Below are 23,952 nucleotides of genomic sequence, written 5' to 3'. Positions count from 1 at the left end.
GCAGCAGAAACGTAAGTATACCAGGAGCCTCCCGGCTCCTGACTTGTCACATTCTGTCGGTAGACAGAAAAAAATAACAGAGGGAATGCTGGGATAGGTAAGTTTATGTACTCCCAGTGGGAGGGGGTAGGGCAGGGCCAGCATTCCTGCAATCTTTTTTCTTAGGATTATCTCACTTTGTATATTAATGGGGCGAGGTCAGGAGGGACCTGGGGGTAATGAAATATGTATCATGGAAAAAGTATAGGGGGATTATGAAAATATCATATACGATTGTTCGCATGCTCAGAACACAGGAAGCATGAATGATTGAAAAATCAAGACAATTAAATACATTCATGCAAATTAAACACACAATGATCTTCTCAGCAAAAAGAGTGTTGTGTTGGTGTGATATATTATATTAGCACAATAATATTGTGCTACCTGTGCTGCCAGGCATGACCTGCTGCAGAATTTCTCTTTCGTAATTTAGAAATGTTATTTTTTTAAGGTATTTTTAGCCTTTGTCCGTTCTCAGTGCCAAGAAGCAGTGCACTTGTGGCTTAAACAAATAAATAATAACATAACATTAAATCATCCAGGGCTACAGAACATTCCCCCATGCCTGACCTCATAAGCTGATTTCTAACTATCAAACACAAACTTGCATCTGTAGCACCGTGTGCACTTGGGCAAGCTAGATATTGGAGTTAGGATATGCACATAACATAAACATCAAGGGTGCACCAGGAGTTGCAGCACCATGATACCGAGCGGTCTAAAGGACTCCTCACAACCCACAGATGTTAAGATATTACATTCTTCCTAGTGAGTGTCAGATCCAAGTATAGCAAACAATATTTTAAGTGGAAACCTGCTATCTTTCCAAATATTTATGACAGCCTGGTGTTGATGCCACCATGCTTTGACTCTCTCTTGCTTTATAGCACTTTGTGCACTTTGTGCTTTCCTCTGTGATTTGAAGCCCTGTTCTGTCTCTCCCATCACTCCCCTGCAACTCCTTCTCCCCATTTACATCCTTTGCTCTCAACACTTCCTGATCTCCCTCCTTTCCTCTCTTCTGACATTCCTCCACCCTCTGATTTACATGTAGTCTTATCATTCCTGTTCTCACTCAGGGCCTCTCTTACCACAGCAAGCCCGAGTCTAACCTCCTTTCCTGTATCTACCATCACTCTCCTCTCTACCCAGTCATTCACAGAACTCATGTTGGTGAGATTGAGAGGTCGACCAGCTTTATGGTTCTTTGCAGTTTTGATTGAGGCATAGAGTATGACAAGCTGTGTGGCCCATCAAAGCTCACATAGATGAGCAGAAGTAGAAAAGCTCTACAGATTGCTCTTAGGTTGATAATACGTGTGAACATTGGCATCTACGTGTGGTCATTGGCGTGCTTACGCTGGTGGCAGTTGTGAGACCTGAATGCTGACCAGATCTGTGGTCATTGTCATTGTTCATGCACTTTGTACCAATGGGACCCAGGTACCTACATGTCCTGTGTTCATTGCACACCTTTCACTGGTAGTTGCATTGAGATTCAGGTGCAGACATGATCTGTGGTCCTTTCCAGAGCTCACGTCTGTGTCAGAAGTGCGATCCCAAGGCTGTCATGCTTTGTGTTCACTGGAAAAACTCATGCTTGTATCTTTTGTGGAACCCATATACTAGAATGCTTTCAGCTTGCATGCTTGGTGGTCTGTCTCAGTTTACATTGGTGGCAGCGGAGGGATCTATGTGTTGGCCTCCTCTGGGATCTGCATGCTGATACTGGAATGGAACGTGAGGAAGGTTAGCTTGGGTGACAGGAGTTAGACTAGCAGTACTTGGCAAAATACAGTTTGTAAACAGCATTATAGTGGTAACCGCTGTGGGTGAATAAAACTTTGGAGAGGTCTTACTTGTGGACTAAATCAGACAGCAATGCCTGCACTTCCTGAAGGTCCAGAAGATGTTTTTACCATCAGTATGTGCGGATCTGTTTGATAAACCAGAGAAAGCTGTTGATTGCCTCCAACCTCTCTCTTCAGAGCCATCAATATGACACTCCTGTCTAGGAAAAAAATACATACATCCTTTGTTGCTTTCAAGCTGACAGCATTATAGTTCATCCTTTGCATCTTCTTGGTTCACATGGTTTTGTGTGTTGGATGCAGAGTGATCTGTGACCCAATCCCACAACTGTGCACCGTTCTGTGGAGTCTCTGGGCTTGGTGTTGTATAATTCTGCATGAGTCCAGCCTCCACAGCATGGCGCCAGAGCTGTTCATTTCCCAGCAGCCCTTGCATCTTCAAATAGCCCAGCTGGCAGAAAGGGGGCTGCTTTCTGCGGGTCAGTGCAAACAGAAAGCAGGATTCTGAGGGCAAAGGTTGAGAAAATACATTATGACCCCAATACTAATGTTCTCCAGTCCAATTTCAACTTTCCCATTAGCATGCACAGTATTTCGAAATAAATGGATCTTATGGAACTTTTCAAGTATTGGGTCCCCCCCCCCCCCCCCCTTTCCACAGGTACCTTGCCTTCTCAACTCTTTGGAAGGCAGCACAACAAGGCTTATGCAATCTTACAAGGATAGGAACGAAGTCCCATCACATACATTTACTATTACTGTCCTCACTGAACACTAAGTTCCTACAGTGATATCATAGTTTTCGCTATTTGATCCATGTATTCAAACAGTGACCTCATTCTCAGAAGTAATGTTGTGACATCACTCTGAGAAGCAGACCTCCAATAGTGATGTAACTCCAGAAACTTGGAGACTGACTGTTATATATTGAAACAAGAAACAAGCAGCTGGGTCGTAGAGGACTGCACCACCAAGACAAGTCAAAGAAAGTAGTTTAAATATTGACCGCCTCAGATGGCCAGCTGCCATATGACCATAAATCACACTAACATTCACAGGGGTATGAGGCAATATGTTTAAATGATCTACAGTATGTATATCAAGTATAAATGAAATGAGTCCACGTCGTTGCTTGTATTCCTTAGTTGTTTTTATTCGTGATTTGCTCAAAGTTCAATACAGCCAATGCGTTTCGCCCAGACATGGGCTTCTTCAGGGCAAGGTAAATAAAGGTTGCAGCATCTCCGGCAAATTGTGCGTCATAGATAGGTCTGGTCCGTGCCGTGATTTAGGAAAGTCTGAGTTAAAGAAACCTCTCAGTGGAATAACTGATCAGATTCTGGATATACGAGGAGAATGTAATCTGCCTCCTTTGTGTTGAACCGTGGTAGGGATATCGCAATTTGGTAAAGAGGCGATGTTCCGTGTTCGGGGAGCCAACAGCGTTGTTACATCCTCGTAGGTTGCTGGTAACCTACGAGGATGTAACAACGCTGTTGGCTCCCCGAACACGGACCATCACCTCTTAACCAAATTGTAGATCATTTAAACATATTGCCTCTCATACCACTGACTGTTATATCTTTGCAAGACCCTGGTGGTAACAGTGACAACTCTCCACATTCTGCACCATGACATCACACACCGCCACAGTAAACTGGCACCAAACTGGGACGTCATTCCAAGAAACAAACCTCACACTGTGAAATCACTCAAGGAACCTGATATGAAACAGTAACCTAACACCAGTAACCTCACATCAATCTGACATCACTCCCGGAATATGTTGCACTGTAACACCAGGCTGCCCTAAGAGCAATGAGATAGAGCACACCAAACTTTCTTTTTCTCACCCATCTTTCACTTATCATATCTCTAACCTATTCATACCTGTTCATTCCCCCACCCTGCTGGACTAGTACCTGCAAAGAAGGTGCGCAGGTCGGTGTCCAGGCAGTTTTCAAGGAAGCGGCGGAGGGGCAGGATGTGGGAAAGTGGTGCTGTCCAGTCTGTCAGAAAGTCCTCCACCATGTGGTGAATGGCATCCGGGCGGGGGAGAGGCCAGTTTTCTGGACGCAGCTTCATTTGTTTCTCTGTGCAGGAAGGGAAGATATCAGAATGGTATAAAGTGTTTGGGAAAAGAAAGAGGAATGTTGCTGCTCCCAACAGTCTCCCCAGGGATATCCCCTTTGTGGTGTCTTAAAACAACATCATTGTGATTGCTTCTGGGGGGGTTATTGTGGCAGAAACCACAGACCTTTGGCAGTGGTGGAGCAACTCACATTTATGGCAATTGTGGATAGAGCTCAGGATGGTGATGAAGGTTAGAAAGTAGTTCAGTTGATGCAGTGGTCATATTGAACTCAAAGTGATGGGTAGAGATATACCCCTGATTGTTAGCAGCAGTGGAACAGAGTTCACGTTGGTGGGAGCAGGAGGATACGTCTTGTGGTGGTGAGATAGACCGTAGGTTAGGGACAGCAGTTAGATACAGCTCAGATGGGTGGCAGCGGTTGAGAAGCCCTTAGGCTGGTAGCAGCAGAGGGATAAAGGTCAGGTTGGAGGCAAAAGTGGGGTAGACATTTCAGGGGGGTTGCGATAAAAGACAGGGCTGTGGGACGGAACCCATCGTGTTGGCCCAGAATGTGGGATGGTAACAGTGGTGGAATAGAGCTCAGACTGATAGTAGCTTTTGGGTAGCCCTCAAGTTGGTGACAGCAGTGCAACAGAGTTTTCAGGGTGGTGGGATAAAACTCCAGGCAGGGGCAGCTGTGGTCCAGAGCTCAGACTGGTGGCAGCCGAGATAAAGGACTCTCGTAGTTGAATAAAACTGAGGGTGTTGAATAGAGCTTACTTTGGTGGCCAAGGCTGGATAGAGGTCCAGTTGGTGACAGTAGTGGGACAGAACACAGGGTGGTGACATAAACCTCTAGTTAGCGATGGCAGTGGGACATAGCTCAGGTTGATGGCAACAGTAGAATAGAACTCGGGTGGTGGAACAGACTTCTAGCTGGTGACAGCAGTGGGCACAGCTCAGTTTGATGGCAACTGTGGGACAGAACTCAGGATGGTGGGACAAACATCCTGTTGGTGATAAGAGTGTGAAAGATTTCTGGTTGGTGGCAGCAGTGGAACAGAACTAGGTGTACTGAGACATACTTCCAGCTGGCAGACAGAGCTCAGGTTGGTAGGAGCAGTGGCAGATCGAACCGTGCTCAGCTTGACATCGCCCAGGGATAAACTATTTTTTCGTTTCTTCTCCGGTCAGAGACACTCTTCTTTCCACTCACCTGTTGGCAGGGCTCTATAGTAATACACCACTGGGTGCAGGAAGTTAGACTGCCATGCCTCCTGGGCGTCCCCCACGGCTCGATTGTAGTAAAAGACATCCTTCTCTGGGCCTGAAAAGTTCTTGCCGTACTCCATGGTGATGACGAAGAGCCCCAGGCCTTCCTCCACTTCTCTCCCGGTTATGGCCTCCAGCTCTGGCAGCACCCCCAATGGGTACTCTTCCAAGTATTCAAACTGCAAGGACTCCCTACATCAAGTTCATAAAAAGAATAAATGATTCAAGGTGCTAGTAGGAAGAAGGCAGATTGGTTGCAGAAATGGAAAATAAATCAACTTGGTTCCAGTGGGTCAGGAACATGGCCAGGTTCAGGGAGAAGCCACTATTACCAAAATTATTTCCTTGACACTTGTGTATCCATGGTGAGCTAGCAGCTGAATACAACCAGCAGAATACTGAGATAATGTTGCAGAATTAGAAACAGTGATGCAGCCCCTTTTATAGACCACTATTTTGAGGTACTTTGCTTGTGTTGTATTTGTGGTGCTTGCAGTGCACTTCTCTAAGCTCAGTGTGGCCAGGGAAGGGTTACTCTTGGGGTCAGATCCTGCCAGGGGTTGTGTTATTTGTTTCCACGATGGCGCTCAGTGCCGATTACACTCTAGCACAAGGGCTAAAGTGAACAACTACAACTTCCCTGGAATACCGTCTCCAAAGACTGTTACTGCCCTTGTAAAATTTAACAGGAAACGGGCAAGAAGCAGGTGTTAACCCAGACATGACTCTGCACTTTCCCTCGCCCCAGCTCCATAGTACTGACTAGCTCTACACTCACACCCAGACCCCAACTTGACTCAGTGAATGGCTTCAAAGCAGGATGGGGGTGATTGTTGGACACTGGCAACCACGCTGCTTCAGCCGGCAATAGTTTAAAATTCATTTAAAAGAAGGATCCCAGGCAGGTCAGAAGGAGGGTGGGGGGATTGTGAAGGCAAAGGGCAGATGTTATAGGGGCACTGCACAGGAAACAAACAGGTCAGAGAGAGGGGTTTGTTTTAAGCACACAGGTGTGAGGGTCAGTGTGCAGGTAAAAGATGTGAGAGACAGACTTCGCAGGTAACAGGTAGATGAGAAATGAGGCGGTCTAAACAGGAAACAATTGTGTGGGAAAGTGGAACTGTCCAGGTGACAAATAAATGGAGAAAAGGCTGCGCACATGACGGATATGTGATAGGGATGGAGAGACGGCGTCAGGCAACAAAGAAGCATGAAAAGAGACACAGTGCAGGTGACAGGTGAGAGATGCAGTGAGGGACTGAGCAATCAACAGAGAGATATCAAAGGAAACTATGCTAGTGAAAGCGAGATGGAGGGAGGGAGGTGGGCTGTGAATGCCACCGTTTGGGGTGAAAGGCCACTGTGCGGGTAAAAGGGACAAGATAGATGGACTCTGCAGGTCACATAAGGTAGGAAATTGGTCCAACTGAGGTAACAGGAGGAGGAGGGAGAGACACAGGCACCGGAAGAGACTGACAGGTAGGTGTGCGAGCGAGGGGCTGTGCAAGTAACACACTGTTGTTAGAGATGAACTGCATAGGTGACCAACAGCTGTAAAATGGTCTTCAAAGGTAACCGACTGGTGAGAGAGAAGATGATCATGTAGGAGTGAGCTAGAGAGAGGGATTTTGCAGATAAAAGGGGAGTGTGAAAAGGTTTGTACACAGCAACATGTGTGAGAGGTACTGTGTAGATAATGGTTAGGTGTGGGTGAGAGAAGCTCTTTGTGTAAGCAGCAGGTGAGCAATGGACTGTACAGGCAACAGACATGTGTGAAAGGGGCTGCGATGATGTACACTGGTGAAAGGGAGCGCTGCAGACAAGAGAGAGGTGTCACAGAGGAACAGCAGAATGTAGGTAGGTGTGAGATAGCTGGCTCTGCAGCTAACTCAAAGGTGGGAAAGGGTTCTTACAGGTAAGGGACAGGTGTCGAAGGGTGTACAACACTTGTGCATAGAGCAGGCAGCTACTCACTCCCTCAGAAGTACCACGTCCCCTAGGACCCCGAACATCTGGTACAGGCCGGACGCCTCGTTCACTCTCCTCAGGATGGCAGTGGTGAGCTGGGTGATCGGGTACTGTGTGGCGGGCCAGGAGACCCCATGATAGCGGTGCTCCAACAGACGGTGCAGGGCTCGCACTGTGAGAGATGGGGGGAAAGCAAGTCACAATGCAGCTTATTTCCAACAGGCTAATGTTACCAGCGGGAAATGGCCATCACCAAAGGAGCTCAACCTGAGGCCCAGTGAAGCCCCCAAGGGGCGCAGCAGTAGATTAATCACCCGAAAGGGTGGATTTAGAAAGTACCACACAGTCACAGTACACTAAAAGCACAACACAACGCCTCATCCATGTCAGTAAGTAAGGGGTATAAATAAATGTATATGTACCACTAACGTCAATTTCTGTGGCTTAATGTGCAGTTTTCATGCCACAAAAACTAGAATTGAGCCCTTTTTTTTTACCCTTTGTTAAACATTTTCTTCACTTTGGGTGAAAAAAAATCAGTCTTATAATGGACAATCTGCATATCTTCCAGTTCACACTGGTCATTGTATAATTATTTAAGGCAGGGTGCCTATTTTGAAGTCGAATGTAGCAGGCTATCTGTAACAAAACAATTTCAAAGAAAAAAAAATTCACATGTATTTCATGTCGCTGAGGTATAAAGATGCTTGAAGAACAAGTATTGACAAAACCAACAGAAATGGCCTTTGGGACTCATTGATTTTGCCACTGGTTTTTAACAATGATCTACAGCATCACAAAGGACGCGGTTGGGGGAAGGGGTTACAACATTGATGGCACGGGTGAGGGGGAGAATCACAAAGGATGCACATGGATGGAAGCATCACAAAGGGATTTGGGTAGGGTGATACAACATGTAGGGTGCAGGTGGATGGAATAATCGCAAAGGATGAGGGTGGGGTAACACCCAGGGTGCGGGAGGTGGAAAGCAACACGGAGGTCAGGTTCGGGGGAAGCAACAGGCGAGAGAGCATCATGGAGCGGGTGGGGAGGACTACATGGGCCAGAAAGTAACGCAGGGGGGAGACGTACAGGAGGGCAGCATAACATGGCAGGGGAGAAGCGCACAGGTGACAGAAAGCAACACTACCAGCAGTCATGAAACAAAAGTACAGGGGGAAGACTGCTGAAAAACACAAGCACTATTTTGGAGTGATTAACAATAAAGAAAAAAGTAGTACTAGAAAAACAAGCACTGGAAGGACACAAGTACTGCATCTATGCTCCAGGGGAGATATACACAAGAAGAGGAAGGAAAGCCCACACATGTTATTAACTAATATGCAAGCAAATAAGAGTGACAGTAAAGCCAACCAATGGTAAGCAATGGGCGGGCTCTAGACCCACTAAACGCTAACAATAGATATGTTCACCAACAGTCAGCTGTGCTCTCTGGAAGGCGAGACCTACAAAAATACTATGTTTGAATGCTCAAATAGTTGTGGTACATCAACATACATCCTACTTTTCAAATGGCATGTCCCGACAGGTTTTTCCCACCTAAGTCAATACTTTGCTAGTTCAATTTTGGTTTGGCTAAAATTGCCCATGAGGATTTTTGTGTAGTAAGTTATGGGCGTCCTGTGAATATCCCCATTCCAGAATTACTGTTCCCAGGGGGGTATGGTGGGGTCGGTCCAATTTTTTGTGGAAACCAGTACCACTCGTGGTGTGGTACTGGTGAAGGCATTGGTGTCAATATTGGTAGGTGACAGTGTTTGTGTTATCGGTGATAGCATGGTATTGAAGATGTGATTAGAAAGCAATTAGGTGGCTATGTTACAGTCAGGCTCACACCTAAACCCTGACAAAAGTAATTAAAAATGCCTGCTGCAGGACATGACTAACATTTGCAATGCAATAGGTCTTGCATTAGTGAAAGTTTGAGCTATTGGTATTGGATTATTATTTGGAATGCCAGTAGCTCAAACTTTCAGTAATGCGAGACCTATTGCACTGCAAATGATTGTATTTACAAAGGACCTTGAATGGCCTTTGGTAACCAGAGGCCTTTTTCCAGTCTGCCAAAGATAATTGTAAAGTTGTGTGGAATGGTGTGAGTCGGGACAGGATGCATACGTGTTCACCGTGAAGTTGAACTTAATCTCTTTGATGAAGTTATACACACATAATGCACTGAGGTGCAAAAGTTCATATTTTTAATGAATGAGCCCATGTAAAAAGGAAAGCTCACAATACAGAGCCTTCTGATGCCACGATTACAAGTTGCATCTAGCACAAATTCTGCCCTCTATTGTGTGATTACAACATTTCAGGCCTAGTGTGGGGATTAACATGCCGGGCATGAAATTACCAGGCTCCATAGTGCATATTGCGCTTTCCCTACTATTGGCTGCATCTTACTTGCTTCTTGCCGGACCAGACTTTTATTTTGCAGATGGAACAGCAACTGGTAACATTGCACCTGCACCGGGTGTGCAATGTGCAAGTGTAAATATGTATTTGGGGCTGGTTTGCCACGAGAAGGACGGCTGTTTTTAGTTTGCTGGACACAACAGGCTGGCAATGAATGGTGTTTTTCGAACGTTTTAGCAACAGTGGACGAGTATAGAAATACTATGCAGCGTGTGCAACCTGTCCAGGAGGCTGGTGTCCTCTTGCTGTGGTGAAGGACGCTGAATTTTTTTATTTTTTGGTGCTGTGCCTACATAAAGAGCTCACGCTGGATGCCATAGAGCCACAAGTTTTGAGTTGGGCGAGCCACGCGCATAAAAAGAAAAGATGCGCGGCCGCCATTATTAAAGATATAGCACGGTGTGCCACCATTGCTTAAAATGGTTAAAAAAAAAATTGTTGAGTTGGGCGAGCCGCGCTCAAGATGTGCTGCGGCCGCCATTGTTTAAGATGGAAAAAAAAAACATGTTGAGTTGGGGGAGCAGCATACAACAAAACGCGCGTCCGCCACTGTTTAAGTTCAAGCGCAGTGTGCCTTGCAGCAAAAAAATATATATATTGCTGCCAGGCACGCGCTTTTATGGTGCAGCGCATGCTAATGCAAATAAAACCATAACAAAACACACCCAAAATCACAAGAACAATTAGAAAAACAACATGTCCTGGTTAGTGGGGTTGGGGGAAGTACGTAACTGCAGCTACAACAAAGAAGTGATTAACAAAAGAGTGCTGTGAAACAGTAAATAAAACGTCCTGAGTAAGGTCACATGTAAAAGGGGTAGTACATATGAGAGGTTACAATAGTAGAAAAGGGGGGCTAAGGAAGGACTACAAAATAAATTAACCAATGAAAAAAAAACATTTACAAAAGACAGTCAAAGGAGCCTATTAACCCCTTCAGTGCCACGCCCTTTCCCCCTCCTGTGCCGGGCGTTGCACTAGTGGGTGGGGTTCATGACGAGATAGTCTCGTCATGGGCACAGCGCAACCGTGCTCCATGACGAGACTATCTCGTCATGGGCACTGAAGAGGTTAAAAACATAGTTGAAACAAGGGAGGAGCTTAAAGCCAATATCCTGAATACAGCATGTCTTGAAGAGACAGCACAAGCCCTACCTAGGCGAGACCTAAAAACAGAAAAGTGCTGTTTTCTGTATACACTGCGTAAAGGTGACAAAAACATGAATGAGACAAAAAATCTGATGGCTAAGTTTATTTTTTTTAAAGATGTAAAAACGTCTCTTATGCCTTGCAATGCAAGCTCTCCTTAGGAGGCAGTACAATAACTAGACAGCCAACAGCAGGACGTTAAGAGCTACTACGTACACATTTGCTATTTACTGGGTACCAGAAGGTACTCACCTGTATAGCGGAAGCCATGGATGAATCCGCCGGCCGATCGTCGGAAGTCGATAGAGTGGCTTGCTGTGCCCAGTACGTAGAGACCAGCTGTAGATCGGGCCTCATAGCTGGGCTTCACCAGGGGGTACTTCTTACGGCGCCCAGTGCCCGACGCCAGCCTTACGGTTCTGAAGAGAGGATAGACAAAAATGAATCTGGCTCACCTGGAAGAAGTATAGTGCTGAAAAGTGCTGGCGAGGCTTGTCTTGTTAACAAGCTCCTAAGTTTCTACTAAGCCAACATCTTGTCCCAAGCAGGCAGTGTTTAAAAAACAGAAAATAATTGATAAAAATGTGCACAACTATCCATTATTAATTTCTATTATGGGGTGTATCTTTGAGAGAGCAAAAAACAAACAGTTGGGGAGCTGGGCTGATATGTCTATGTGAAAGTAAGAATGCTATAACCTGAAAACCCTTCAACCAGTATGTTTTTCCCTTGTTAACATTAACTGGAATAGAAGATTAAAGTAAATCGTGGCCATTTTGCGATGTCATCTTGCATAGATATGTTGGGAACAGGAGATTTTCTCCGTGACCTTCTGAGGCACCCCCTGTGCAGACTAGATAATCAAGGATGTCACCTTATCTAAACTCTGCAGTTTCTCCATGGCTATAGTTGTCATCTTGCTAAGGTCATTGCCCATAATGTGTCATTTAAGGTGTCACCATAACAAGAATTGATGTGTCTGCCCATGGAGCAGTTACAATGTCAGTCCTGTGTTGTTTTGTCGAACTGCTGATGTATTGTGGGTAACCGATGATGTAACTTGGCTACAGATAAGAGCAAGGGTAAACAACATAGACCAGTTATCTGACCGATTCTCAGGCTATCCTTGTAAGATAAATCTAAGTAAAGTATATTGAATGGAAATTATTGACATAATGAGTGATTAGTCTAACAACCTTGCATGGATAGGCCCTCCAAGACCTACACTGGAAATGCCATGTCTCTCTTGAAAGTACTAAGACCCCAAGTACAAAGACCAATCTTGGGGAGCTATCTAGGAGCATTGTGGGTATCCTGAAATCACTTCAACTAGAGTTACCAGGGCCTTATAGAGATGGAAGCAGCCTGTGGCCAAAGATACAAAAACAATGTTTGATCATTCTTTGATAACCGAAATAGAATGGGTGTTGACTTTTGCCTGCATTCATTCTACTCTTGGCCAGCTGAGGCACATACTTGTCAAAAATGGAGAAGTCAAAGTCCCAGCCCAGGCAGCGGATGACGCGATCATAGGCCTCACGGGCAGCAAAGTTGTCCAGCTCGTCCTGCGGAAAGGCCTGTGGGTCCTGCTCAAGGTAGCGCTTATGGCTGACGTGCAGTCGACCTGTGGCGTCCCTGACAAGGGCTAGATTCTCAAGGTCACCTTCAAGGAGCCCATCGAGAGACTTCAGCTGGTAGGTGTCCAACAAGCCATTGTTGATCGCCCTATTGATGAGAAAATGAGATGCTCCTGAAGATACAATGATTAAAACCCACATCTACAGCTGGAAAGACGTCATTCTGTGGAGAAAACTGCTGCAGTCCTTATCTATTTTAGCCACATACATCAATGGGAGGAGGAAATGTATGGATCCCTCATCATGGAAAGGATCAAAAGCAGGGAGAGGGACAGGAATCGGGGGAAAGGGAGATAAGGAGAGAGGGGGAGAGAGAGGTGCAGGGGGAGGTAGATTGATCTAGGGAGAGGGGAGAACGGAGAGATGGACTTCCTGAGAACTAAACTCCCAATTGGGTAGGCTGATATGGGGGGGCCGAACAGTCCTAGAATAACTTTTAAGACACTGACGTTGCCAAGAGCGAAGGGCGGTCTGAAGGGTCACTGACCTGCAACTGTATGACCTGCCCTGGAGCTGTAGTACTTAGCTGTGTGGCATGTGGTTATTTAAGATACTGATGATTAAAGCAAAATATATTACAGCTGGTCCAATGAAGAGGGAAAGAATGTCTATACCACCCTGGCAATTAGTTCCCAAGGGCACACACACACTAGGTGGGTGAGAACAGTGGAGCATTGTTGGAAGCTCTATGCAACAAGCATTGGCATAGCCATTAGGTCTCACGTTTAGACCTTTTAAGTGTTTATCCATGCAGCACATTAACATGGGTGCTGTGCCGCCAGGGACGGAAGAACTATACAATTACTACACCCTGGGTCATACAGTCCGATTCAGGAATACATGCTTGCCTTAGGAAATATTTTTGGACACATTCCAAGGCTTTGTAGCACACAGACAGAAAGACAAATGCCTCAATGCAAGTCAAAAGCACTATAACATTCTGTGTGCGACTGCATCACTAGAGTATTAAACGGTCTGAAGAATTAGTATAAGGGGAAAGTTATGCTTAACACAATAAGATGACAGATTTAACACACCTCCTGCTGTACACTATGCACTGAATTCACAAAAGGCAAATTCCAGTTCAGAATGGCTCTGAAGAACCAGACCAGTAGTGATCTGTTCATGAATAACTATTCAGGAAGCAATTCAATCTTTGAACTTTGCTTCACAGGCCCAAAGCCGCCTGGAAGTTCAATTATGCCAACAGTCTTTAGCTCTGATACATTACATAACTGGCACGAAGCTAGAGCATCCTCGTGTGGTACCGTGAAGTTAACCTTGGGGCAGGAATTGCAAAGTACAGGTTCAAGTCATAATCTGTGGAAAAGAGTCTGAATGTTACTTCTGAGCTTAGAACAGAGGTGGGATTAAATGGTCTCCTAGTCTTTAAGGTAGTAATTAAAAATTAATGAAAATAAAATCGTCTGAGGACGAGTAGAAGCTTAACAATAGAAAGCACGTCTTATTGGACATCTGAGGTTGCATATAAAACAAGCCCCAAGCTCTGAAGGACAGCCTAATGCACGCTGGGAAATGTAGTGTGTTCGTTTCCAATGAGTCAATGAGAGAGCAGCAACAATCTCGCTGGTGTTTATTTTGCATTTTAAAAGGTTTTTCTCAACTAAACACAATTAATTACATGTAAAGTGGCTAAACCAAAAGCCCTGCTCATTTTGGTGTTTTTTAAATGATGGCGTCGGCTCAATATCCTGTGATTCTGGGCAAATCACTTACTTTCCCTGTGCCTACAAAAAAAGAATGTGTCCTTGTGTAATGCAACTAGTGCTCATGTATAGCCCTCCAGTACTATTGGGCCGTGTTCGGACTATATAAAACTGCAATAACAAAAAACAAAACAAAACAATTGGTACCTATGGTAAAAAATAAACAAATAGCACAAGTGCAGCCATAGAAGTATTTTAGACGTGATTCCTTCTGCAGGCCCTCTTCCAAACTATTCAAAAGATACGGTTGAATTCTTGGACATCTGGATTATGGCCAGAGAAGAACAGATAGCAGTAATTCTGTTTAGAAAACCTACAGCAAAAAACACAATTTTAGAGCATAGTAGCTATCATCCTGCATGTCAAAAGGATTCCATCCCCTTCGGGGAATTCCATAGAATCAGAAGGAATTGCACTACTATGAAAGACTTTCTTGAAAATGCTGAACAACTAAAAAGGCAACTCCTCCTGAGAGGATACCCCAGAAGGTTAGTGCGTCACTCATTAAAACGCGCCCAATATTACAACAGAGATGCACTATTGGAAGGACGTACAAACACAGCCTCTTGACACAACAGTATGTGTTATTGATCATTCCAGCATCAATAATAAAATCAAAACACATCTTGGACAGGAACTGGCGTATACTAACAGTGAACGAACTAGATCTTAAGAAACCTATAGTTGCTGTCAGAAGAAATCCCAATCTTCGTGACAAGCTGGTACAAAGCAGACCTAAGTTTAAAAGTACTCTGAGACAAACCACTTTGGGAGGACTTTCTGTTCTGGTTGGCAATTATAGGTGTGGTAACTGCCATGCTTGTCAATCTTCCATAACCACCCAGACTTGATCATATGGAGGAAAGACAGGAAAACTTAGGCAGATGACGAATTGCAGAAGCAAGAACATCATTTACCTTATCTTGTGCCCATGTGACCTCGGCTACATAGGGGAAACGGGACTTGAATTCCAAGTTAGATTCTCCGAACATAAATCGGCCATTAGAACCCAAAAGATAACAGCACCATTAGTGAAACATTGTGCTCAATATGGCCACTCGGAAGATCAACTTACTTGGTTGATACTAGAACAAATTCAAGCAGTACCAGGTATAGAGATGGAAAAAACCAGAAAGAGTAGAGAAACATTTTTGATTTTTTTCCTTGACACAGTCCATAAAGGACTTAATGAAGAAATCATCTGGTTGGTAACCTAATTTTAGCTATCTGTACTCGTTGTTTCATCTTTAGTCAATAGGCTCATAACTTCACTAAGCAATTGGATATCTAGCTATTGCAATTGGTAATGGCACACTAACATTTTACAATATAAAATAATCACCATAAAAATATTGTGCTGTACTTGTTCCTAATTAGCCAATATTCTCAATACATGTACACAAGACTGCACATGCCATCAATATTTGGATACTTTGTGCAATTACTGTCATGCGCATTTGTGAGAATAAGATAATTGATCTCGATATATATATAAAAAAAAGTTTCAATATATTCAATATCTTACATACACACACTATGTAGTAGTTACAATCATTAAAAACTTTAGAATTACGATTATTTGCACACTGCAATATGGCGCTCATGGTTCCCTTCGCCTTATCTGCATCAGGCCGACATCACGTGACTATACGCTACGTATGTCTCAGAGCGCGTATTTAAAACACGGGCGTCCAGGTCCGGTTTCCGTTGTTTGGTGAAGACAGCAGATTATACTCGACCGTCATGAATATAGTTTGGGTAAGTGTGCGCCCTGTCACCGTTCTAGATATTTGAGAGAGTAAACTTTTAAGGTCATTGTATCTGAGCAGCAGTTTCTTTGTTCCACCTCTTAAAACTATTAATACAGGTCATACCCAGTGATGCAGATAGTTTGTTTAAGGCTTTCTGTAAAAGAAACATCATGGTATTATAGCTAAAATAGGTGATGTTTTTACAGGTTCTGAAAAGATTTAGTGCGTGCCGTTTAACTATAGCGCAGAGGAAGTGCTTTCATAGATAACGCAGTCGAGAATGCGCCATAATTACGTAGTTAGTTATAGCAAACCTGTTCTTTTTTATTGTGCGATATAGAGCTAAGAATAAGTTTCATGGACTTTAAAGTAGCGCGCATTCGACCTCCCTAGTTATATCTTTTAAAAAACTAATCAGACTAGCTAAAACTGGGCATCTATGGGATCTTAATAGTGAGCAACAGCATTAGCGGCATTTGAGAGTTCGATGTAATCAGTAGCACGGCTAAAGCGTCTGTACCTGGAATGCATTAGAGACTGCGCCATGGCCACATAACTAGCCTCAGGGTTTCGGTCATTAAATACATTTTGTTTGATACACTTATCGAGAGTAAAAGCGACATCAAAATGTTGGTCTGCATATGAGTCAACCCTTTTTTTGTCACAAATCACTTAGACCAGCTATATTTAGATAGTAACAGATCTAGAAAGTTGAGCGACAGCACGAGTAATAACAGAGTGTCTCAAATTAATTTAAACTGCCATGGTATCAGCTTATTTGTGGCTAGTTTGAAGACAAGGAGCTTGTTCTCTTTCTCCTTTTTTAGATACTAATGAATACGCCCTTCAGTGGCCCGTCATCAATAGCAACACTATATTGATCTGGCAATCATTCTGCCCACTCAATTAAAGTCAGTAGTCTTTTTCACATGCATATTTTGTCACAGGACATAGGAGTTTAAAAAAAATAATTATTATATATTTTAGGTGAATTTACAGTGATGGACATTTACGAAGACCAGTGTTCAAAATATATTTTGAAGCCATGAGGATCAATATATCATATAATATATATTGCACAAATGATGAAAAGTCTTTCACCGTGGTAAGCATTAGACCATTCAGCATGTCCTGTAGAGATGTGCGATATTGAACTCTTTAGTTACAAATATGCATTCCCATTTCAATTTCAGAACCACTGGGTCCCTATACATACCTTCATTAGTTACGAATAGCTAAGAAGAAGACCATACCTTTTGGTATAGCAAACAACTGTGGGGAGTGACGTCTCTCTTCGGACATTTGCCCTGCAAGGTGCATCTCTAAAAATAAGTCTTATAATCTTACTTGTATCCTTCCTTTGTCGGAATACTTGGGAATTTCAGGTCTTTTGAATCATTTCACAAATTTCACTTTTTATGTATCACGGGTGTTTTCTTTTAAAGAATGCTTTGATTTATTCATCATTACTATAAATAACAGAAGTACTGGGTGACACAGGAAAACCTCTTAATTGCCTCGGGTCGTTTTATCTATATAAATGGTTTTGTTAATTAATTTAGTCGAGATATGCTTCGGCATGCATTTTTTCCCTAATCTCAGTTTCTATTATAAATTTTGGATGTTTCTTTTGCGTTCACAGATACTCCTGCTCCGCAAATATAAATTTTTTAACTACTATAACAGTACAAATTTAATTTTTGGTCCTGAGGAAGGCGGGAGAAAGGATTTTTTGGTCCCGCCGAAACGTACGTCGACCACTGCTTGGAAAACATGTCCAGTGACACATAATGAAAAAATACAGAGGCGGTGTCCACATTCAATTATGTTATAAACAAGTGTAAATCAGTGTTTGTGCAAAAAAAGTATATGATATTTGTACAACAAATGAAAGAAGAGATTGTTTCTGTACACTGGAGTTTTCCATGTTAGTTAATATTTGTACTTTACTTTTTTAACTTTTCATGTGGTGTGCTTAGACGAATGAACGGTATGATTTGGAGTGTGTCTGTTGGGGTAGGGTATCTTTCAAATGAATAGATTTGGGTTTTCTGATTAATTGTTTGTGATTATAATGAAATCTCACTTATGTTGAAATACTCAAATGATATGTGAAATTTTTCGAGATTCAATCATTCAGCTATTTCATAAATGAATTTTCACTTCTAAAAAAAGATGAAAATAGAAAAAATAATAAATGTCTTTTTAATAGATTTTGTCTTTGTTTATTGATTACTTGGCAAAATGTCATTGTTTTGAGATGGGGGAGATATAAGCCTCAGGCTATATATGAAAGCAATGTAGGTCAGCTAGAGGTTGTTTATTGTCTTTTGGTTAATTTTTTACCCCCTCCTCTTGGACCTAAAATCAAAATTGGGGGGTACCTTTTTCTTTATAATGCCTCTTCCAAACTTTCACAGGACTTGAACACTGTTCATGGATGAAAACGTGCAACCACAGTAATAACAAACAAGTGGCTCCTGTGCAGAACGGGAGTTAGCGGGACCTGTGCAGACGCAGTAATAATACAGAAGCAGTGCCGGTACAGTTGTGGTGCTAGAAAGCCATGCCCCAGTTTAAAGTGGCATTAGAGCAGGCAAGTAGTGAGCGGCACCTGAGTAGCCGCAGAATAAACAATGGGCACCCGAGCTACAGTAATAAGGACTTCAGCGTCGCCCGAGCAGTCTAATTGCAGAATCAGGACCAAGTGGCACCAAATCAGCCTCAGTTAGAAGACAACAAGCAGCGCCAATGCCGCCCCAGTTAGAAGAGAAGAAGCGGCACCTGTGCAGCCATGGATGAAAGCGGCACTAGAGCAGCCATGGCACACAACACCAGAAGCCATCACAGGGGAACAAAAGGAAGTATAACTCTTTTCAACAAAACACGCTCCTGACAAATAATAAATAGAACATTCCTACCTTGGAAGAAGGATTCAACAGGAGGGCCCTGCACCTCCTATAAACGAAGGAGTTGCCCTGCAAACTACCCACAGCCCTCAGGAAGCGATGAGGGCACACAAAACAAGCCACACATATAAAAAATACAGCCGATTATAGAATATAGAACATAGTTAACAAAATGGATGTTGCCACAGCAAAGGATGCAGAAAGGATGCTGCCATGGCAAATGTTATGGCATGTTTTGCGCTGTGCAACCGAAACTTCTTTACAAGCAACACATATATAAAATACAGCTGCAAACTTTACGGCGTGTTTTCGCGCTGTGCAGCCAAAACTTATTTAGAAGCAACACATATAAAAAATACAGCAGGAAACGTTACGGCGTGTTTTCGCGCTGTGCAGCCAAAACTTATTTAGAAGCAACACATATAAAAAATACAGCGGTAAACGTTACGGCGTGTTTTAGCATTGTGGAGCCGAAACCTATTTACAAGCCGCAAACGTAACGGCCTGTTTTATCACTGTGCAGCCGAAACATATTTACAAGCGCCAAAAATGACGGCGGGTTTTAGTGCTGTGCAGCTGAAACCTATTTACAAGCCTCACATATATAAAATACAGCCGGTTATAAAATATACAAAGAAAACAAAATTACTGTTGCCAACAAGATGGGAAGAAACCAACCAAAAATAGTAGCGCACATAAACCATCAGACATAGAGCAAACTGAAAGGGTAATAGGTTCGTGCTCCATAGAAGGGAGCAAGAGACCAAAAGGAGGGACAAAAAATACAAGTTATCCACGTAGAATTAAGGTTTTTGGAGGGACGCGTAAATACAGAATAAAAAGCGATGGGCGGGCTGTAAGCCCACAGAGCAGTTACAGCATGTCTCGTACAGACAGTGCATGTGCTGCTTAGGCAAGACCTGAAAAGGAGTGGATCTGGAGTCGCCTATGCTCTCAATATACAGCAGAGGAATATATAGAAAATCATTGATAAGGGCATAAAAGGCTGGGCACAGGTTTGAATAGAGACAATTAGAAATTTTTATTAAACAGGAAATTGCACCTACTCCGGAACTCACTTAGTCATACAGGATCCTACGTGCTCATTTCCTGTGGTACAGTAAGCTGCTGGGGGAAAACATGATATCTAGGGGACAAGCAGTATAATGAGGTCTCAGGCAAGACCAGTATTGCAAATTAGCCATATCTGTGGATGGGTAGAAAAGTAGTGAAGTTATTGTATGAAACCAAGGGGAACCATGACGAATTGAGTCAGAAGTGGTCAATCGATATTGGGACTGAAATTAGCCATAAGGCCAAGGATTAAATACTGAAGTACATAATGAAAGTATCTTGCAATGCATGGCTAAAGCGGCTATAACTTAACTTCCTGCATAGGCTATACCTTCGACCAGTGTTTACCAAACTGTTGGTCACAAGCTGATTTTTGGTAGGTCGGGAAAGACCTAGCAATAAATAAAGATGCCTTTAAATTCTGTGTTTATTTTATCACATTTGCAGATGCTTCAAACACAGAGGACAAATGTCAGGATATATCTTCTGACAAATTGCTGCTTGTTCATTTAACATGGGATTTGCATTTACTTTTCTTTCTCTGACTGCAAAGAGAGGAGTTTTTAAAGTGAATTATGATACAATCTTGCTGCAGTTCAGGACGTGTGAAATGAAAGGCTGCATGATGTCATTTGTTTGGAACACACAACAAAATGTAATTACCTGTAAATAAACTGTATGCATGCAGCAGTTAGGAAAGGAAAAATGAAGTTTTTTTTTAACTCTAAAGTGTGCTGGAAACATATTTTAATAGGCTCAAAACAAATCAAGACACTTTACTTGGCGATGCACAAATGATTCATATGAACAGAAAACCGATTTCCACATATTATCGTAAGTATTCTATATAGTTTCATCAGTAAAAAATGTATGTCTCTGCAACGCTAGTGGTCATTTCAATGCAAAATGTAGTCTGTAAATGACAACCACATGATGCTTTAGTTACATTTAAAAATCACCCCTCCTCATGCCCATTTTAGGGTGGCGAGGGTTTGTCGTTCTGAAAATAAGCTCATGGTTCTAAAAAGTTTGGGACTCACTGCCTTAGACAGAAAAGGTTACATAGGATCTACCTCACAGTCCTGTCATGCTGTCTGTGCTGTGCTGAACCAGAGGCGGGTTTTGTATATTAGGTCCTGAACTATAAAGTGGTACATAGCTACTGGGGAAAAATAGCCAAAATAATAGGACTAGAAGTTGACGACTCAGACGGTATAGCAACAATGCAATGCTTATTGGGAGCATTTACTAGGTTAAAGAACAAACTTAGTAACAAATAGTTCTACCTCTATATTTCACTGGCTGCTGCAATGATTGCATGTTTAATATCGATAAGGGTGTTAATAGTGTCCTGTGCTTTGCAAACCAGAATTTATTTTTTGAGTTTTATATAGCGCAAACTAGACCTGAAAATATCGGGTATCAGAGTGCTTTCCATTGCACCAGTTTGGTTACACAAGGACACATTCATTTTGTTTTTTAGGCACAGGGAGATTAAGTGATTTGCCCAGAATCACAGGATGTTGAGCGTCGGTTTCTTGCCGAGACTCGAACCGGGTTCCCCAGCTTCGAGGTCGACCGCTCTAGCCATACAGCTACATTCTCTTCCACCTCAAGATGCAACATCAGCCTCTTTCCTAGCAAAATGATTACCCTATTTTGACTTGAGACTGTAAGGTGTCACAGGGTGCAAATATCTGTATATGCTTAGCGATATCTATTGCTCAACTGTGTGTATTCTCTCAGTGTGTTAATGGGAGGTCTTCTGGGACAGACTAGTCTGAGGAATTATGGCCACTGAAAACCCACAAATTACAGGGAAAAGCGAGCAGAGCAAGCTGATAGGTTAATGAGTTACAGAGAGAAGGGATAGTTAGTTGGAACAGAACCACTGGGTTGATGCAGGGAGTGGGAGACAAAAGTAAAAAGCAGTTGGCACAAAATGTTAAAAAGAGAGGAGGTAGGTAAGTGAAGAAAGCAGGAACTACAGAAGAAAGAGTGCCGAGTGGAAAACGGAAGGATGTGCAAGAACTGGTGTGTAGAGGCTTGTTAGGAGAAAACAGTACACTGCTGAATGAAAAGGAGCAAAAAAGAGACAGATGCTCAGGGCGGAGAAGCGAGAACACCTAAAAGGAGAGTACAAGGAACCGCGGACAACAGAGAAAATGGATCTTCTGAGGAGAGAGCAAAAGGAACAAGGGATGAGGTTAGGCTTACCTCAAATCGCCCACATAGTGGGTGGCCCAGGACAGTCGCACCCTTGAGCGCCCCAACATGTGCAAGAAATTGGTGGCGCCCAAGATGTTGTCAGCCGTCTCGAAGGCTGCGTTCCCGCGTCCAAGGATAAGCACTGTCTGCCCAACAAAGTCTTTAGGGTCCACAGAGACGGACTCGTAACCTTCTGCATACTCCGAGCCTGGGAAAGGCACCTGGTGGGGAACTCCAAGACCGGTGGCCACTAACAGGACGCTGAGGAGAAAGGAATAAGAAGAAAGTCCTTCAAAGAGAGATAGTCAGTAGCACATTGAAATCTGGTCAGCCACTTAAAACTGGGAACCACAAAGCTGCCCCTGCAGCATGCTCACCTGCACCTGTAGGGCTGCTCATGTTGGTCTGTTAAGTCAAAATAATGGCCGTTCCAGGCTGCTGGGTCCTTGTGTAGACGCACTCGTGTAATACGAGTGTTGTGGCGCACCCGCAGCCCCGCGCTGAAGTCCTGCAGGTAGCGCACCATCTCATCAGCATGCGGGAAGTAGTCCTGGGAGTAGCGGGTGAAGAGTAGCCGTTCATCATGGCTCAACAAAGAGTTCCAATCATGGCGCAGGTTGAACTCGCTGTTGTGGCGGCCTGTGTGCCGTTTGTTGATGCTAATGAGTTTGCGGTGGCGTGGGTAGTGCAGGAAGAAGCTTCCAGAGACATTGGCACGCTCAAACACTATGTAGTCTCTTTGGGATTGCTGCAAGAAGTAAGCAGCCTGCAGACCAGATGGACCTGCCCCGATGATGCAATAATCGTGGTGAGAACTGTCCGCACGCACAGTGGCCAGCGCAAAAGACACCAATACCATCACAAGGCCTCGGCAGAAAGGCATGGCGAAGTTGTAAAGGATCTGCTGTGAAGAAAAAGGAGATTTAACTGACAAAGAGCCGATGCCCTCAAACTCATTGACTCCAACCTCAGCTCACTTCAGTACTACAGACTTATGGGCTCCACACTCTCTGATTCCAAGCTGCACCCATTACCCTTCTACAGTTTCACGCACCCTGGACACCAACCTGAGCTTTCTCCAGTACTACAGTCTCAGAGTCTTACACTCAAAGACATGTCTCAGAGTCTTTTACTCAAAGACATGAAGCCGAGCTCTCTCCAGTATTATAGCGTCATGAGTCCCACTCTAACTGACACCGAGCTGGGCTCCGACCACTAGTACATCCTTACGGGTGCTGCACTCACTGAGTTGAGTTCTTCCAGTATCATAGCCTCAGGTCCAGAACTCACTGAGCTCTGACCTTTACTACCAGGGCTTTAAGTGGGGCTCAGCACTGATAATAATTAAAACCAGACTTTGAAATTGGTGCCTACCGGGCCTTTTATTCATGTTCTTAACTTTACAAGCAAAACACAGATTTCTTTCTCAAGCATGTGCACAAGAGCCCTGCAAGTTATCCAAGTACCTGATGGAGAACCTGGTCCATTTCACATGTTTTACTTCACGATGTATGGCAGATGTGTCTATATGTCCTAGCAGCATTTCCATCTCACAGCTGTGTTTTTGTAGTTTTGTTTTTCATGCAAAGTTAGTCTTGTGTAGCACAGGCTGCAAACTGAGTCGTGTCTAGGTGAATTCAGGGTGTGGATGAGTGTTTAGGACAGGGCATCATTAAGAGTTCAGGAGTTGAGGCTAAATGCAATGAAGGTTTCTGATTAAAAAGTTACTTACCTTTGGTAAAAGCGTAGCTGGTAGAGATGCTTTTTTAGCCACAGATTCCTTACCTTAGAATTATCCCCAGGCGTCAGACTGAATCCAGAAATTTTTTGTAAGCTGTACCCCTGCATGCTGGTCGGCGGCGTAGGTCGGCTTCACGTGGTCACACCAGGAGGG

At 43.6% G+C, this 23,952-nt stretch overlaps 1 protein-coding gene across 2 annotated transcripts in view; it reads right to left on the bottom strand.

Moving 5' to 3' along the window:
• Positions 1–373: 373 nt before the first annotated feature.
• The window catches only part of FOXRED2 (FAD dependent oxidoreductase domain containing 2), an 86,176-nt gene continuing 62,597 nt past the window's right edge, over positions 374–23,952 (bottom strand). The window contains exons 3-10 of one of the 2 annotated variants that reach the window (XM_085601109.1): positions 22,436–22,962; positions 22,068–22,319; positions 12,229–12,477; positions 11,005–11,171; positions 7,174–7,339; positions 5,144–5,391; positions 3,776–3,946; positions 374–2,357 (exon numbers count right to left, since the gene is read on the bottom strand). In XM_085601109.1, the coding sequence (XP_085457235.1) occupies positions 2,101–2,357; positions 3,776–3,946; positions 5,144–5,391; positions 7,174–7,339; positions 11,005–11,171; positions 12,229–12,477; positions 22,068–22,319; positions 22,436–22,941 (2,016 nt within the window). In that variant the 5' untranslated portion in view covers positions 22,942–22,962 and the 3' untranslated portion in view covers positions 374–2,100. The remainder of the gene's footprint in view (positions 2,358–3,775; positions 3,947–5,143; positions 5,392–7,173; positions 7,340–11,004; positions 11,172–12,228; positions 12,478–22,067; positions 22,320–22,435; positions 22,963–23,952) is intronic. The other variant, XM_085601110.1, reaches the window with a different exon arrangement.

This window comes from Triturus cristatus, chromosome 4_2 (assembly GCF_964204655.1).
Source record: "Triturus cristatus chromosome 4_2, aTriCri1.1, whole genome shotgun sequence".
NCBI lineage: Eukaryota > Metazoa > Chordata > Amphibia > Caudata > Salamandridae > Triturus > Triturus cristatus.
The sequence above is the reverse complement of the archived record's forward strand: the minus strand, read 5'-3'. Positions and strand labels throughout refer to the sequence as shown.